This window comes from Micropterus dolomieu, linkage group LG06 (genome assembly GCF_021292245.1).
Source record: "Micropterus dolomieu isolate WLL.071019.BEF.003 ecotype Adirondacks linkage group LG06, ASM2129224v1, whole genome shotgun sequence".
Lineage (NCBI taxonomy): Eukaryota > Metazoa > Chordata > Actinopteri > Centrarchiformes > Centrarchidae > Micropterus > Micropterus dolomieu.
In genome coordinates, this window is record NC_060155.1 from 3,104,985 (window position 1) to 3,124,633 (window position 19,649).

The following is a 19,649-nucleotide window of genomic DNA, read 5'->3' on the forward strand; positions in this document are numbered from 1 at the left end:
TCTACACTTTGTGTTCAGTCGTTTACCTGGTGCGTGCCTGTGAAATATCCACCGTGTCTGCGACTTGTGATGTAATAGGCTACCAAGTTTTTTAAGAGTGTGTGTGTGTGCGAAATACATGCTTTCATAAGACGACTGCTAAAACATTACTGATGTCTGACCTTGTTAGCGAACAGGGGTCGGATGCTGTTGAAGAGCTCCAGCTGTTGCTGCAGGGTGTGACCGCACTGCTCAGATACGTCCATGACGTAAAGAACCGCTGCTCGCAGGTGAGCCAGAGCCGTGATAGCCTGCATCTCAATGGTGTTCCTCTCCTCCAGAGGGTGGTCCAGGATACCCGGGGTGTCTACCACCTTCACACAGAGTGAACATAAGAATGACTGGGGTGACAGGATGAAAGTGTGCAATAATAAGGGAAACATGATGGTGTCTGCACATTTCTGCACCTTTATAATGGCATTACAGAAGGTGACTCTATTTTAAGACCTCTGATGTGACATACTAAATAGCACTACATGCATTAATGCATCTTAAGATCACAGATGAGATGGATTATTTACGACCATGACCAATACACCCAGTCAACTGTAAGGTTAAATCAAGGAAATGATAAAAACACACAAATAAAACCTCAGAAATTCCAATTTAACTGTTACTTATCTGGCCTAACATTATACAAAATAATTATTAAGTCCTTGGACATCTGCTGTGGATGTAAACACCTTATATTTAAAGACAACAGTAAGCTGTTTAACCTCAGTCAGTGTTACATTTAAATCCAATGTGTTGGAGCTCAGAGTGCACACAACAAAGATGTGTCACTGCCCAAATACTTTTTTTTACTCCACTGTATCTCCAGTTCATGTTCATGTTGCTTACGTTACTTCGTCAAACACATTTGAAAAAAAAGGACGTAAAGCTGTATGAAGGAGAAAATAACAGCTGCAGCATCTTACCTGCCAGCGGAGATATCTGTAGTCCATGTGACCCACAAACAGAGACTTGGTGGTGAAAGCGTAGGGCTGGACATCGACATCTGCTCTGGTCACCTGACAAGGTAAACCATTTACACTATGTTAGCCATTCTTTTAAAAAAAGGAAGTCGAGGAGTTAAAACCCTGAAACTAATGATTATGATTCCTGCTAAATTTACAGAGATGTTAATAAAAATGCTACATCCAGCAACTTAAATTTTCCGTCAGAATTATAAAGAGTTACATCTAACTAACACTGAAAGACAAAAAAAACAACAACATGTGACGGAACATAAAGACCATTTCCTGCTACACCATACACAGCAGTAAGTATTATAGAAAGAGCGGTTACCTTGTTGATGAAACTGGACTTGCCAACATTGGGGTAACCACACAGAAGCAGGGTCCTCGTGTTGGGGTCAATGGTCGGCAAACGGGACAGATGCTGACGCACTATTGAAGGTACATAACAGGGATATCATTTCATTTACATATTGAAAAACAGAAAAGACATTAACGTATTAAAATGGCTCATGAAAACATCTCAGACGACAAAAAAACGAGCAAAAACAAAAAAATCTGATAGATATACTTGAGAAAGTCAAAGCCAAGAAATAATAAATGAATCTAAGAAACCAGATTTTTCTCTCAGTTACCTTGTTCCAGGTACTCCAGACTTGACTTCTGTCGTTTCAAGATGGTGCACATCCGACCCAGAGCGGCCCTCTTCAGCTGTTTACACCGGTACAGAGAATCTCCGTACTTCATCAGACGCACATAGTCTTTAGCAACACTAGAGCATAAAAAAAATAATAATAAAATGAAGTTTGTTCTCCCTTTCTAGGTTGTGTGTTAAATTGCTGGTTAGGGCTGCACAATAAAGTAATATTACATTTGGCACATGATGCGACATTTGTTGTGGTCTGTACCAAAACAAACATGTTTCAGGTTCCTGGTAATCAGCATCACAGAGAACCTGACATGGCCATCTCACATCTCCACGCTGAGAGAAAGCTGAAGAAAGCTCAGAAACGCTTAGATTTCCTAAGAAAGCTTAAGAAGGCCAAATTCCCGTACCAGCTTTTACAGAGGAGCAATAGAAAGCATCCTGAGTTGGAAACATCACTAACTGGCATGGGATGTGCACGGCCCAGGACCGGAGGGCTCTGCAGCAGGTGATTAAAACTGCTCAGAATATCATTGGTACCCATCTCCCGAGTATCAGTGATATTGGTGAGGTGAGGTGTCTGCAGAGCCCAAAGGATACTAAAGGACAGTACCCACCCAGACACAGCCTGTTCACCCTGCTGCATTCTGGGAAGAGATATAGAAGTTTGTTTCCTCCCAGACTTATTTATCCATTTGTTTATAACATTTGTTTTTGTGAGTAGCATAAAGGGAACTAAAACTGTTGTAAAATGATAAATAAATCATCTTTGTAGTTCTTGGTCCAGCTTCCAGACTCAACTGGTCATGTTTTCTGAATTTAAACTTGTGACTTTGATAATGGCAAAAAAATGTCACGGTCTTCTGATTAAATCTGCAACTTCCAAATATACTGAACAAAATTATAAACGCAACACTTTTGTTTTTGCCCCCATTCATCATGAGCTGAACTCAAATTTCTATCTGTCAAAATCTGTGTTAGTGAGCACTTCTCCTTTGCTGAGATAATCCATCCACCTCACAGGTGTGGCTGATCAGACAGCATGGGGATTGCACAGGCGTGCCTTAGGCTGGCCACAATAAAAGGCCACTCCAGAATGTAGCAGCAGTGGAGGCTAAGGGTTGTGTGATTAATGTCATTACATAACCTCGGCTGAAAAAAAGGAAACTTCATAAAACATACATTGTTTCCAAGGGGAAAAATCTCACTAACAGTTGTTTTTACAGTCAACAACATATTTGTGTTTACAAGCGCGATTCAACTAGAAGGCTGTTCATAGAGACTTTATTGCTTTAAGATCATTAGAAACATGGGGAAACCAAAGACAACCCACAGGAAGTGTTGCAGTCAAACACAGCAATTTGCAACAAGGGGCATAAGATTTCAGACAAACTTACTTGTCGATCAAATTCTTGGCAATGTTTATCTGTCCCAAGGCCAATTTATAATGGTCTTTGTCATATAACACGTTCATCAGATCAGCGTAGAATGGGTGGATGTCCTAAAGGAAAACGACACAGTACCAAACACATGAACATCAGGTAACATGTTACTGGTCAGTGACACAAAAGGTGTTCATCTACAACATGACATCTTAACAACAAAGGTTATTTCATACTATACAAGAGACTTTTTGAAGCATCTTCACTTACGTCAAGCTTGGGGAAGTCGGTGAGGATCTGTGTGAGGCGGTCATGGTAGTTCTGCTGGGTGAACTTCACCTTTCGCATGTAAAAATGTCGGATACGGTGGATCTGGTAATGCTTGTGTACCACAGTGGGAGTCTTCCTTTGTGTTTTGGATAAAGTGATGTCGATGAAATCCTGCAGAGAGGGGAACAGTATGCAGGTCGCTGTTATAGTACAGAAGATGACACTCAAGACTTTTCTCAACATTTTATTTGCAAAAAAGCACGAGATTCTTTTTTTATTTATCCTTAAAGAAGCCCGTTTTGGCCGTGACAGTCTTAACTTATAATATATCTAACATATCAAATATCTTTCGCCTTGGATGATATTTCATTAAGGTCTTAACAAAAGGTACTGTCCTGTTACTTGTATTTCATATTTATAAATACAGTAGCATTAACTGGACATGTCTCCACAATAACATGAAGTTTTCCTGTATTTCCATCCAGCAAACTGTGATGTTAGAGCGTTTTCCTAGAGACTCCTGCCAAACTCCATTAACAAATCTGTCAGTTTAATATTTAATCGCTTGTCGACAAAAGTAGACAATTTATAAAAACATTTTGCATTATGTCCATAAATAATCCGTGTCGATTTGTCAATTCGGCACAAAAAAAAGAAATAGCAGTTCTTATTCTCGAAAGACCCCAACATTTGTGACTTAACGTTACTTCAATGGCTGGCAATTGCAACATGGTATTTAAATGGACAGACACTGTTGGATGAATGTGAAAATCACCAGTTTAGCTTGTTTTATTCTGTTGCATGATTTATGTCTTGCATGCCGGATTGGATAGCATATCCTTGCTCACAGAAACAGTCTTTAACTTCCAGATTTACAAACAGAGATTGGTGCGGGACATTTCTGGGCTTATGTCAACTGTGTCAGCAGTCCTTTACTGAACACGAAAGCTTATCCGTCTCTGAATACTCAATAGTTAGCGGTTTCCTCTTTTTGCCTCCTTTCTTAATTTATTACTATAAATCACAACTACGTTGAGTAGCGTTACGTGAACACACTATAATGGAAAACCTGCTGCTGTCTTTTCACACCAGCTCAGCACGTGTTTTTCCCGACAGAGTCCCACCGTGTTTTCTCTATCTTACACCGTCTCTCAAAGCTGAATAACAAGAGGAACACAACAACGCCCTGTTAAAATTTTTAATTCGGGGAACCAAACTCACCTTGGCGGTGGGAACCACCATAATCTTCTTGAAATTATAAAGTGCCATTTTGTCGCGACACGTTGTGGTCCGCTGACGGCACGGGGAAAGGAAGGCTCCTCGTTCCGCTAGAACCGGAAAAGACGCTAAAAACACTTGGGCGACTTTTCTACACAGCGCCCCCTCACGGCCGAATACATGCACAGCAAAACAAATACAACATTTCTCTAACAATTTCTATCAATGTTTTTACCATGTCTTGAAATTGACCAAAGTAAGCTACAGTAGATTATCATTTTTATTATTTTGTTAATATTTGAAATGTGGTTCGCTTCTGTCACTGTAAAATATGAAGTATTAATACTCACACTCAACTTCATGATCATTTTGGAGAATGTAGTTTGCATAATACAGAGGTGTTTCTGTTATTTAGCTTCCCGCCATTTAAATAAATGTACTGTCAACATTTATTGGCATCAGTCCAGAGGATAGAGTGTGTAATAAGAGTAGCCTAATAATAAATCACGGCTTATACTGGGTGGCGATCGCGCATTGATAAGATGCTTGCCTTTGGTGCGAGAGACCTGGGTTTGATTCCCACTGTGAAACATCCACTATTGTGTCCCTGAGCAAGACACTTAACCCGTAGTTGCTCCAGAGGCGTGCGACCTCTGACATGTATAGCAATTGTAAGTCGCTTTGGATAAAAGCGTCAGCTAAATGAATAAATGTATACTCTGTAAATACTGCACATACTGTATACCTTACATTTGAGCTCTCATTCTTACCTCTTTCTACTTCGTTTTACTATACATTTTAATATGTTCATATATACTGTAACTATAAGTATCTGTTTATTGTAACTCCACTGTACATATTGTAAGATGTAGCATAACTGCACTTATCTGTATAAAAACACATATTTCTGCACTTCTGGTATTTCTGCATTCCATTATGTCCGGACCATACTTTGCACATTGCAACAGTAAAGTTGAATCTAATCTAATCTATCAACATCATATGAAACAAAACATAATGGAGCAATCGATCAGTCAGAAATAGGCAGAATAAGTAAAAAAAATAAAAATAAAAGATGCTCAGTCCTTCGATGCTCAGTTACAGAATGTGCATCTGTCAAAAAAAGTATGTATGAATATATTTACTAATGTAAATCAGGACTGCACAAGGTAATATATAGATTATGAATGCATTAAAATATATATTTTTTTGATTTTACTTTATATAAAGAAGCTAATGTATATTATATTAGCTATTAGCTCAATACTTTCTGACTTCCATATTTGTCTATGGCACTAAGCTCCAAGCCAATTGATACAGATGTAAATCTTTAAAAATGGGTGGGCTAATCAATATAAACTTAAATTTTTAAAAAGCTCAGTCCTAAAACAGCTAGGCACTGTAGTTTTGATCAAATGTCACTCAAACAGGAGGAAATTCGTATGGGACTATTTTCAGTGAGTATTCTCTAGTGAGTATTTGGGTCAACAGGAAGGTGGGACTGAGTCAGAATAAACTGCAGTGTGTTCATGGTGATGAAGGAGCATGTCACACTGATGTGTTTAAATAGATTTTGACATCAGTGGCTCTATGGCTCAGAAAAAGAAGATATATCAGGCTTTGATACAAAGATAATACTTGATTTCATTGTTGGTTTGAGACGTTTCATGGCATTTGTTGACAGTAAGAAAAGTATAGAACCTCACCATTCTTTAAAGGTGGGAGACATGATCTATTTAAACTAGTTATTTGGGGTTATTTTGTTCCAAGGAAAAGACGCCTTCCAACCCGGAAGCACCTCCGCTCCATATTTGTTGTGATTCGCGGTGATCTAGAAATAGCCAATCAGTGTGTAGCCTGTAGTCTTTAGGCCACACCCAATCCCTCCATCACGAGTGGATCCGCGTGCGCCCACTGCCAGTGTCAACCAATCAGGACAGCCCGCTGTGAGAGCGACGCACCAGGAGGAGGAGGAGGGTCGGGAGCTCGAGCTCTGTGTGACAGCTCCGGGTTCAGTAGAGCCGAAAAACAGGAAGAGGTCTCACTCTGCTGCTAACCTGAGAGCGGTTCAGCTTTGCTTCTCCTGCGTCACGGCCACTTACAATGACCCGTGTGTCCATTGCCTTTGAATTTCAGTAGATATGTTCTTAAAATGCATTGACTAAGCCCTTCATTGAGCACTCTAAAAAATGCACAAGGAAGAGAAAAAACATCTTTTTTTTTTATACATATATATATACACTTAGCTTACACTTAGCTTACGAAATGTGACCATACACGATATTGGTTATACGTGAATAAGAAGAGGAGATATTCACCACAGTTTTATAGGAGAGGGGGATCTGCCCCCCCGAAAATTTTGAGCATTAAACACTTAATTTCCTGTTTTCCGTTGAATTGCTCCAATTTCAGCCTTTTCCACATCAACTTATGGTGGTGCCGTGTGACAATTCAAAATATAAAAATATAACAGAATAATGCATTGCAGCTCTCAGGCATTCTGTGTTGCTTTCAGATCTGTTTCTCATGTAATTTCATCCCTGCTGAGTCAACACGCGCACAGGCATGATTTAGTCTTCCCTCCTCTTTTGTCATGTTCACAGGGAGAGAAGGGAAACCTTGGCCAAAAATAAACTGTGCCAATAAGTTGTTAAAGTTACTGATTGGTGCATGCACATTCTGGGGTCATTTGAAGTCATGTGTTTCAGAGGAGAAACATGACAGTCTACACTTTTCACACTTTCAGTGGCAGAAAGTAACTACTGGACTAGAGTACAATCTGTTACCCAAACATTTACCTTTTATGCCACTTTATTTTGACTTTCTTCTTCACTACAGTTCAGAGGCTAGTTGCTCTGTTGATTAACATCTTGCAAACTAAGAGGATTGCTTAGATGTTCAGTAGTAGTATCATGTAATATAATGTAACACTGACAGGGACATTCTGCTGCATCATGAGTAGTTTTACTTTTGTTACTGTACAGTTTTTGATAATACATTGCACTTTTCCTTAAGTAGGATTCTGAATGCGGGACTTTTACTTGTCAGAATTTCTACAGTGTGGAATTTCTTCTTAAACTTAAACTTCTCATAATAATAACCCCGATGATGTCATTAGGGTTAAATCAGTTTAGATTTCAGACTACACATGGATTACAGACAGCCTGTAATCAGTAGAGAATGTTGAGTTTGAAAGGTGTGGAGGATTTGTTAGGCATGGAGGGTCTAATAAAAGATGCTATCAAGTTGCATTATGGGAAGTGTGGAATCCAGGATCTTGGCCTCAGCTGCTTCAGTTTTGACCTTTATTTTATAATCTGTTTCGCACAAGCCCCCAACTTTATGAAAGTCCAATTCTACATAGCTGGAGTTTTCTTTAAGTATGTACGTATTTAGTACAGAGACAAAGACTGTGGTGCATAGACGATTGGCAATTCTAAACTGGGAGGAATTCTGGCAAAATGAAAATAGAACTGAAATGTATAAAAATCTGTATCATAGCTTTACTAGGGCAACATCACTAAAGGCTGCTCACCTCGCCAAATGATGTCTTTTCTGTGTAAAATTCATCCAAATCTTTTTGCACATGAAACGTTTAGTCAAAACATCCATCCATCGTCAACCGCTTATCCTGCGTACAGGGTCGTGGGATTTCAAGTTATTTTGCAACTATTATTACCACAAATTTCATCTTTGTTAGCACTTTCCAGGTAAAGGTTCGACAGGTCTTTTTAAAACTCTCCATATTCAATCATATATATATATATATATATATATATATATATATATATATATATATATATATATATATATATATACACAAAGTTAGCTAGTCTATATATAATATATCTATGAGAGTTGTGCTCATGTGACAAACAGTACGTTTTATGCTAAATTGGTTTCTATTGCTTCTCAAAATGACGTTTCCTGTACGCCTAGTCATATTCCTGGCCCTTCAAAGCAGTTAGAGCATCATCATTTTACACACAAGTATTATATCAAGTTATCATTTTATGGGCATTTTATAACAATATTTTGATAAATTGTTCTGTAAATGTCTGGCCTTTTGTTATATTATCTCAATAAAACAAAAAAATAATAATCTTAACAATGTGCTGAATAGCAAAGAAATAGAAATGAGCATAAAAAATGTAATTCAAAAAAAGCTTCTATTTATGTATACTCTCAGCTTGTAAAGTTCCATTGTAATATAATATAATAATAATAATCTTTATTTGTAGAGCACTTTCCAAAAACAAGTTACAAAGTGCTTTAACAAGTGTAAAGACAATAATACCCAAGAGACAATAATACAAAAACAATACAAGATAAAAGCATATGGCTAATATGGCTATGTGTGGGGAAAGAAAGCTTATTTGACTGTGGTTTCTCGCCTTAATGTATTTAAATCATAGACTTTATGGTTCAAATGTGTCGTGCAAACAAGATCCTACAGTGCAACGATTGTTTGAAGGCATCATAAAGACCGGGTGGCCTTTTTGAGTGCTCCATCGATAAACACTATAGACGATCTTTGTGCTGCACACGAAAGGGAAAGGAAACGGCGACTTCTCCATTCCTAACCCGCCCCTCTCTCATCTTTAGCTGTAACGAATGTTTGATCGATCGGACGCCGTGAGACTAGTAACGTTAATTCCTCGGTTTCAGGGTTTCTTGGCAGGATTTTGACTTCCTCTCCGGTATAGCCTGCTGTTGATCGTGAGGATCTTGCTTCGCGTGAAATTCCAGGCGCCAGATTTATCGAGCCCGACTGCACAAAGTTGATAAGCAAGCTAGCTAGCCAGCCACCTAGCTAACTCTTAGCTAGTTTACTTGCTAACTAGCTTGCAGTGCTAGTCGGGGGAGCCCGTTTTTGCAGACAATTTTGGGGGCTTCGTTTTGTCAGTGCTCTACAACTGGTCGTCGCTATTTCCCCTGAAATCTAAAGAGTATTTCTGGTGAGGTTTAGAGCGGTATAGCCGGTTCGTCTTAGCTAGCCTGCTCGATATAGCCTGCTAGCTAATACCCTGCGTATTTAGCCTGGAAGCCAATTGAAGGCCTCAGTCCAACACCACCACCAGCTGCCACTACCACCAGAGTATTTGCTTTGCCGTGCCGTGAGTTGACAGGTGAGTAAGAAACCGTTTTCGAATTTAGTGTTTATCAAAGTGGGCATTAGAGCAACAAACACACGGGCACACACTGTCATGTCGCTGTTCTGTAAAGTCAGCTGAAGTTAGCCTGTTTGCTAACTAAATATTAGCTTGATTCAAAACGAGGGGGGGGGGGGGGGGGGGGGGGGGGGAATCCGCGAAATCACGCCGGAGGTCGCCATCTTTCATTGGATGCTTCTGCAAACCAGCTAACTAGACATGGCTGCTACTTTTTAGCCCGAGTCAACTTTAAAACATTACCGTGATGGTCTGTTTACGACTGAAACACTTCAATTGTTTGGTAATTTATCACCCACATTCAGCCTGTACTCGGTGCCCATAAAGCCGGCAGAATGTGATATTGCCCAGTGACGAAGGAGTGACACTGTGCATGGGCATGACATGTGAGCTGCAGTCTTTCTCGGCTGTGTCAGCTACTAAATACGCCTGCATTGCGTCTTTAGTAGAAGTTGCAGTGTTTGGCTAACAAGTTAGTAGAGTTGATCAAAACAAACGCATCTGAAGTGTGCAGTAGCCTGTTGGGATGGACATAAACACTGGTTCACCACTCCCGACAGGGACATGTAAGATGCCTGGTGACCATCCTCCACCAGCGGTAACCCACCGACTAAAAATAACCGGTGGGGTTGAACCTCCGGCTTATTTTGGAACAACAGAGTAGCATTTGGTTTATAAATCAGCTCTTGTGATTATGCAGGATGGAAACAAGGCAGTGGGAGGAGGAGGAGGACCGAGCAAAGCGTGTGTTTTGGTTCAGGCCTTGTCTAGACGTTATGATTGACTCAATGCATATGTAGAGGAAAGCACTGTGAGGGGGTCTGTCTCTTTATGGGATGCATGAGTTCACACTGACTCCTCCTCAGGAGTCTTGCGATTACCATCTGCCCTATAGATAAATACAAGGACTTGGTCAGTACTGCAAGTTAGAATGTGTGTTTATGAAAGGTGTTGACTCAAAGAGTCTACAACAGCAATGTGGTTGACATGTAATATATGTTGTTGTATATCGGTTAAAGTCATGCATCTATAAGCTGTTGGTGTTTCAGGATCAGAAGAAAAACATCCTTGTTTTGAGATAAGCATCAAATTGAAACCGACCATGGAGTTTACGCGTCTCAAACGTGGCGGTAGCAATATATAGTTTCCAAAACACAACTAACTGTCAGGATTTGCAGCAGAGTGGCATGTGTCAGTTGCTCAGTTTGAAGGCTTTTTAAACGACAGAAATCTTTGTTGACGGACCCAAAGTCCTAAAACTACACATGAAAGCTGCAAAACCACAGAAATGAGTTATCACTTCCGCCTTTTGTTCATATTATTTGCTGTGGTGTGGCTGAAAAAACACACAGAAATTAAATGTACATTTCAGTTGGCAGATTTTAAATCTGCCACACAACAGCTGTTTTGATAGCTGACTAGCATTGATGGAGTCGTGTTTAGCCCCCATTCATGGCAGTGCATGACACAAACACACATACGCCGTGTATGGGAATCAGTATGTGGATCAAAGGTCACCAGCTTTACAGCCTTGCCATTCTTTTTCTGCTTTGTATGCAAACACAGTGAGGGCCCGTGTCAGACAGGCACCCAATTGTTGGGACAGATTATCACTGCTTTACAAACGGCTCCAACGGGACAGAAAAGAAGGTGTTTCCAGTGATGTTTGGACTCGAGGGGGTCCTCCTCCCTTTTCTTTCTCTGTAAATGTGTAACACTGAGGTCCGATGTAGTGGAAGGGATTAACCAATGGGGCTGCTGGTATTGAAACAGCCTTAGAAATGAAAGCATGAAACTTTTTTGTTACATATTGTTACAAAAAAAGGACAGTGTGTAGAAGAATGTTGCTATAGAGCAGGGATATTTAATTAAAATTCAAAGAGGTCCAGCTAGAGAAAATTTCCCGAAGCAAAAGTCCAGAACATCATGACGACTAACTTGCGTTATCATTCAGTGCCATAACGTATAGCCTAGTTGTATCAACATATGTTTTTAGTCAACAACTGACTGTCAAATCAAATAATATTTCAACAATATTTACTGTCAGTTTTCACATAAAACTGGAGGGAGAATAAAAAACTACTCTAATAATAAATTAATTTAAGTAAACTAAAATAAAGTGCTTAATTTCAGAAAAAATGAAAATCGCTTGAATTGAGGAAGTGTAGTCACAACTAATTTTAAAACACATCTTAACAAATGAACAGCTTTAATGCCTCCTTCTCTTTCATTCCCTCTTAAATATCACTTCCCTACTTTCTCAAGTGAGAAACGTGAGGTCTGGCTTGGATATGGAGAGATTCTGGTGTTGAACTGCCTGTGGGAAGAATGTACATGTAAGAATCTGTACATTCTTGATCAAAAGCCTTGTGAAATCTCTTTTCCCTTTCATCTCCTATGTCCTTGTGTGTTTCCAAACGTCTCTGGTGAATCTCGCTCGCGGACTCGACTTGCAACGCTTATTGGAATGCACAGATTTGATTGGCTGAGCAGCATCACATGAGACGTTTGGAGCACATGCAATTGGTCTGTGAGTTTCCTGGGCCGCTAAACCAGTACAGTAAATGCAAGAAAAGCTGCGTGGGTTAAAATAGAAACGCTCCTTCAAGAGGTAGTAAATCTTAAGAATAAATCGGCTGTAGGTCGGGTCTCCGGAGAGGATGGCGGCTGTGTCCAGATCCGGGTACTCTATACTAGCTGAGATCTGTGTGGATGTTGGGGGGTCAGTTTCTAATGACAGAAAGTTAATGAGATTGAATCAAAGTTTGATATTCAATTAATTTTCTTAAATCTGCAAAGCCACTTGTTGCAGGCTTCTTACTAAGGGCTACACCTATAAAAAATGTTTGCTATCGGAAAATACACAGATCATTTTTGTCGATTAATCAATTGGTGTGTATAGTGTCAGAAAATGTTTTTTAAAAAATCCCCTCACAAGCTCTAGTTTTCAAGTTTTGGCATTTTAAAAAAATAATCTCAAACAATTAATTGATTACCAAAACTGGTGATGGTTGTTTTTCTGATCCGATCAATTAGAAGGCACATCTCGCTGTCAGAAATGGACATTCCCCAATCTACAGTGGACAGCAACTGCTTCAGTTTATATACAGACATTGACTAGTAATGAAATCAGTTCATCCAAAATCACCGTTTACATAATGGTTAGGCTAGTGGTATATCTCAGGGTTATAATATCATCATTTCAATATTTAGACTACGCCGTCAATATTCCTCTAACTAGGCAGTAAGTTACTATAATGCAATATTTAACTAGTCACATTCTATAATATTATACTGGAAATAAGAAATACCTGGGCAACAGAAGAAAACTCATCATTATAACCTATAAATCCAATAATGATCTTAAAATTTAACATCCAAGTCTGTCAATTATTTTGTGTACGTTTGTATTTAACTGTCACAGAATGGTCTTTCGGCCAAAATACAGGGTTTTTCCTGCCTCAGAATGAGGCGGAGCTGGTACCATTCTGACTGGGCCTTCAACTGGCTCAAGAGTTCTATTAATGATATAATTTAAGAAAATGACAACTTACACATTAAATCATATTTTATATAAAGGTGACCTGTTCAACATTAAATCAAAAACAACGTAAAGCTGATGTTTTAATTTACACAGTTAACAGTGAAGTTGATGTGAATTTCTGGATATTTGCTAATTTCGGTAAAGACTGGCAACCTTAAATACTGAGATACTGAATATCTTCTAAAACAATTAGATAACAAGTTGATAACACATTTTTTAAAACTGCTTTATGTCAGCACCGTAAACAAACGCACAGTGGCTTTGTAGTTGCTGTACAAGGCAGCCATGGTGTTCATGTTGCCTTTTGTGTCTCAGTTTATAGCTTTTAACATTTATCTGTAGAAATTAATATGAAAAATAGGCAACGTGAGAATCGCCTCCCTTAATTACCAAGCATTTAATTTACTCAGTAATATCCAAGTTTGCGCCCCTAACTCTTTTTCTTTGTAGCAACGCGTTAACAGGTGTCGGTAAAACGTGTGCGTGGCACATTCAGTTCAGCTGCAGCGCTGTCAGGTGGGCGAGATGCTCAGGTTGCAGCCTAATAGTGTTAAGGTCGTGTTGTGTGTTTGCGGCTGCAGAGGAAATAAGGATGGTACAGTATTAATTTGGGGGGACGTCTTGCGTCTTGCTGTCAATCTTCATTAGGAGAGCAGGCTGAACAGCTAGTTACCAGTACTGTACTTCACGAGGAATGATGAAATAATTCCCAGTGACTGTTGTTGCTGCTGTATTTTTGCTTAAAATACCTATCCAACTTGCGGAAATGTAACAATGCGTTTGTACTTGATGATCATTTAATAAACAAATCTGTTGTGTGAGACTGGGCTGATTTTTAAATTATAGCTCTAAATTTGATGTGCTGTTTTATTATGTACACAAACTGGAAAAAAGAAAGAAGGAAAGAAAAAGCATATTTAATAATTACTTATCTCAACGGGCAGTTCTTTTTAGCGTTCACCGGTCCTTGAAAGTAACTATCGGCCACGGCCCCTCTGTCCCTTTTCATCTTACACGTGTAACGATTGATATTATGCCACAGTCATGTGATAAACATCCATTCTTGAATCTTAAGTTGTTTGTCCCCTCTGCCCCCCTGTAGCTTACTTGGTGACACAGAGACTTCTCCCTGAGGAGCCAAGAAGCAGACGGCTCATGACTTCTGACCAGGACACGAAAGTTGTAGCTGAACCACAGGTGCAGCAAGTACAAGAGGCAAAAGAGAACTCTCATTTGGTGAGTTTTACATACTAATACGTGTTTTTCTCTTGTTCTGCTCCTCCTAAATTTGCGACTTGATACATTTGAGTCATTTCCAGTGAAAATCCCACAAATATTCAGATGTTTGTTTTTGTTGTAGAAATGTGTAAGAAAATTGTAAAATGTCATTACAATTTTATATTTTCTTCATTACCCTCATGGAAATGGAAAAAATGGCGGTACAAACTTCTCAAGCAAATAAATAACAATTAACAAATGTTAAGTAAAAGAGTAGTATGAGAGCATATATTATTCAATGTGGGTTGTGTGGATAAAATCCTTTTATCATGGTGTGTGTTTTCATATAAAAGTTATATTGTGACACATTTTTTTGAAAATCGAATAGATACATTTTATGGATAAAATAACCAGACAGGAATGTGTGTCTTCAAGTAATCCAGCAAATTAAATTAGGGCTGCAAGTTACTTTATTTTTCTCACTTAAACATGAAGCAATTATCAAAATAGTTGCCAATTATTTTTTCTGTAAATTGTCTCATCGTTTAAAAAATGAAATATCTGACAATAAATTTAGTGTGTATTAAAATTGTACAAAAATCCAACAACAACAGTTTTATGGTTAAGGGATTTGCATTTGATAAATAGTATTAATTATATAGTTATATATTTTCTCCCAAGATATGGCTCACCCAATATATGCTGTATCATGCAGCAGCAGTAAATTTCATATAAAGTCAAACTGAAAACTAAACAAAGTATTTGCTCATACATTCTCTAGCTAGTCCTCTGATTGGTTTGTATTATCACAGCCTCAGCCCACATATGTCAAGTCGTTTAGCTTTTTTTTTAACCAAACAAGCAACAGTGTAACAGGCGATACCTGCTGTTGTATCTTGCACTCAGTGTGTGTTTTTATTGCAGCTATCTGCTGGATAGATGCTTGTGTTGCATCAGAAAGTGTGTGTGCATGTTTACCGAGTATAACAGAATAATGGATGGCACCAGGTAGAGACTTAGCAAACTTTGCATGCTACAAAAACAGCAAATTTCCCAGTGTTGATTAAGCTTGTATACATAAACATACAGTGGGGATTACTTGTGTTGCATTAAGACCGTAGGCGGGCAGTTGATGCTGTTACAGAGTCTAAATTAAGGAGATAATCTGTGAAATAGACTTTGAATGAGGACTGGTAACTTGTAGCTGGAGAACACTGCAGGCTGGCTATTGGCACTGCATACACATGCTTGCTGTGTAGCTTCAGCAGATGTTAAGTTGTACTTTTTTTGCAAACCTGGCAGTAGTTGACAGTAACTTCAACAGTGCTGTGTAGTGGGTTTATCACTAGTTGTCAACTTGTAGTAGTAGTAACTAACTAGTATTGTAGTCTGTGTCATCTGTTTTTATGTCTTGCCAAATTTGAAGGTCTAGTCATCTAAACCACCCTTATCTAATATTGTGTTTTAATCCTCAGCAATTTAAATGTTTCGTCAGGACTGGGTGTTTGCATTCCTGTATTTACATTTATTGTTCTGGAAGCTATCAGACTAGATATAACTGGATCCAGTTCTGATTTTGTTTGTTTGGCAGGGTACATCTGTGGCATTTAGCTGGTGAACCTACGAAAAGAGGCTTTTAATAAGTGCAACATCAGAAAGTTTCAGTTCCTTCATTACCAACTGTGAAGTGTACTTTGGGACAGTAGATATTAATGTGGCTTTAGTACGTTTGAATTCAAAGCACAAGAACAGATTTTTGAGAGAAAGTCCTCCCAAGTTGTAGTCAGTTCCCATCCAGGTTGGCTCATTGATGGAGAACATCATACCAGCCACAGCTTGGATTTGACTGGAGTTGTTTTCCCACACTGATTATATATAATAGAGTTGAACCTTGTGAAGAAACATGATGCAGAGAAAGAAGCAACTTTGGTAACTAAATAACTGTGACCCATTTTTATTTCTCTGTTTTCATGAGCCTATGTTGGCCCCATTTATCACAGATGTGACATTTTGGACCTTGTTGGACTGTGATGGCTTAGACTGAAAATGGAGCAATACATCTTGGGTGCATTAAAGCAGCAGTCAAGTTTTGATTCTAATGCCTTTTAGTGGGATGTGATGAAACAACATAATGCATCATCTACTGAACAAACTGGAGCTTAAACTGAGGACTTGTCAGAAATCACACTGAGTTAGCCTGGGTCAACAGCAACATTGTACAGAAAAATGAAGGAATCTTATAGCATCGACTATGGCTTTAATAAAAGTTAAAGGAACAAGTATGTAGTTTTCAGCAGCCACTAGCGGTGCAGTTTTTAGATTGTAACCAGATGTGTGCGCGTTCACATGCGCGAGCAGAATCGCACACACAGAGACCAAAACACCGGAGACAGTTTCACACAACATGCTGGAAACTCAGGCTGAGGTTGACCTAATCCATGCTTGTTACGTGATTACTATTTCACCAGAGAGGCTCAGCAATGTGAGCACAGCTAAATGTACTGGATGAGAAGGAAACCGTTGAGCTGGACTGAATATTATAAATGAGATTGTTGCTACACTGTACACTTTATAACAGTTAGACGGCAGTCAGTAACTTAACTGTAGTGGATGGGTCTTCCACTGTGTTGGTGTAACGACGTTACAAAGCATACAGCGGCAGATCTGTGCTAAAGTTAGCTGGCTGCCTTGCATGACTATAGGCTAACTTAGTATAAACAAGCGGAGGCCTCTCTGTGACTCAAGCCTTGCTGATGTTTACTGTTTCCCCCCAAAGTCGTTGTGATTGTTTGGCCTGATGGGCTTCAGCATATAAATCTTTATTGTTATTTTTTGTCTTAAGGTGGAGTTTATGTTGGAGTCTGTGTTGTGCTGGGAGCCGGTCGTCTTATGGTGTTAGTGGACACGTGTTTCGTTAGCTGCGGTGTTGTCGCTGTTAGTGGCCGTTCCAAGCAACAGAGAAAACGGGTGTGTGCTTCATTTCTAAATGAGGTTACAGCCCATTGACGAAAAGGAGAAAAAAGTGATTTATTCATAAGTGATTTCAGTGAAAAACTTCATATTGTCCCTTTAAAAACACACAGTGCTGTTTCTCCTGCTGCTGAGACCTAGATTTAGAATTACCTCCAAACACAGCAGAGCAGCTAACACTATGTCCACATCTTTTATTTATTAGTGGGTTTCCCTCTTAATACCAGGGTAGCTGCCGAAGTTAATTGCAGGTTGTCAATGAAACTGTGCATGTGTGTAGTAAGCAGAACATTTATTATATTTTGGTTTTATTACACCAGCTACCAGACGAAACTCTCAAATGTATGTTTTAGGGCTGAAACAACTCATCGATTAATAAACTGCATCGATGCTTTGTTTAATCCATATAACTATTTAGCACACTGTTTCACGCATTTATTACTGTTGCACATCGTGCTTACGCTGTGAACACGACGTGTTATTATGGAGCTGTTTGCAAAGTGGAGGAAGAGAGAGAAAATAGTGAGGGACAAAGAGGAAAGTGTCCAAAGTATGGGAAGCTAAAGAAAACAAACAAATGAAATGCATTTTCTTGTTATTTCTGAACATTTGATAAACAAAATATATCAACAACTTGGAGGCGTAAACGTATAAATTAGTATATTAATAAATATTATAACATGAAATAGAAAGTTTAATGTTAGTATAATATATTTACAGTTTACACTTTATTTGTATACTCCTCCTACAGATAGTTTGTTAGTTGAGATTAAAATAAAATCATTTTCTGATATTGGACAAAACAGCACTTTCATTTTTGTAGGTTGGTTTCAGTAATTCAATTATTGTGCAAGAAAAATGCTCTACGTGGTGGTTAGACTCTCATTTGTTTATGCAAATTACTAACTAGAACTAAAATCACACTGCGGAGATTAGCAGGCAGGCGAAAATGGGAACAGGTGAGCGTAGAGGGTAGAGAGGAGTGTCGGTTGGCCAAAGAGTAAAATGTAAAAGTGACAGTACTGGTGGATACCGGCACACTTCACGCACAAATAGCTTTTTTATTGCGAGAAATCACAGGGAAGCATCCCTCCCATTAGTGCGAGCTTTGTGGCGAAGCGTTCAGGCGCAGTCAAACCAACATAGCAGCTGGTTTATTGATCCAGCGCAGCTGCATGTGTAAATACAGTGACTGTGGATGAGAGGAGGGCCGTGATTGCTGGAAGTCAAAGACGTCGTATTTAAGTTTCTGTTCTGCTTGCTCAATAGTTGTTGATAAATGGCAAACACAGTCGGAGAGGATTTGAAACACGACTTTTCCTCAATTCTGATCATTTTGGCGCTCGCTAAAATCTCTTTGGTGGGTGCCAAAAATTTCCCTATGCAGGAGAAACCCTGACCCTGTTCATTACAGGCATTGCATCATCTGGTCCATACTTGTAAAATACTTACCGTGTCCATGTCTGTATTACCAGATTTAACTGCATCTGTTGACGGAACACCACGGTTGAATTTCAGCGTTGTAACATAACAAGGTGTCGTCAACTCAAATACTTCACCTGTCACCTGCACTGCTCCCCTCTGTGTGCGTGCGCACGCACACGCGTTGCTGTCAGTTTCTTTCTTGTATGTTGTATGTAGGATTTATAATGATTCATTAATGTTCTTTAAATCATATAAAATGATGCTTATTATAACTTTAATGGAGCAAACTATCTGTAGTAAAATTATTCATTGTTTCAGTGTCAACAGATTTGATTGCTCTCTGTACATCCATGGTTGCAGTGTGAACATGAACTGCCAGGAGCTGATGCAGCGTGGCTTTTTATGGCTCACCTTTAGGCTCAAAAGCCACTTGCAGCCATCTCACTGACTCCATGACATTATACATCCTATTAGCATCACCTGAAACATGGTGGCAACTTTAGTGCCAAAACTGAAAACACATTAATCACAAAATCACGCAGTCCTGTAACACGTATTATACAGCTGAGATACCAAATAATGTCACATCTGAGTACCCAAACCTATCCTGGAAAGAAAATATGGCATGTCTAGCTATGAAACATAGTGAGTTCAGGAAGTATAAGCAAAAACATCCAAGGGGTCAAAGCACTGTAAGGAGGAAGCACTATTCATGCTAAGGTGACTGTGCCTGTGTTTGGTCTCACTGGCCACCCTGCGAGAGTAATCCTGCATGCTATCCCCACAGACTCCTCAGTCCATTTTCACATA

General features: G+C 39.2%; 2 protein-coding genes across 5 annotated transcripts in view; both read left to right on the forward strand.

Moving 5' to 3' along the window:
* Nucleotides 1-19,649, forward strand: part of LOC123972848 (disco-interacting protein 2 homolog C) — a 459,676-nt gene that overhangs the window by 150,386 nt on the left and 289,641 nt on the right. The gene's annotated exons all lie outside the window — the stretch shown is intronic.
* The window catches only part of LOC123972849 (la-related protein 4B-like), a 49,101-nt gene continuing 38,532 nt past the window's right edge, over nt 9,081-19,649 (forward strand). For both annotated transcript variants that reach the window (XM_046052562.1, XM_046052563.1), the window contains exons 1-2: nt 9,081-9,640; nt 14,329-14,462. In XM_046052562.1, coding sequence (XP_045908518.1) covers nt 14,382-14,462 — 81 coding nt within the window. In that variant the 5' untranslated portion in view covers nt 9,081-9,640; nt 14,329-14,381. The remainder of the gene's footprint in view (nt 9,641-14,328; nt 14,463-19,649) is intronic.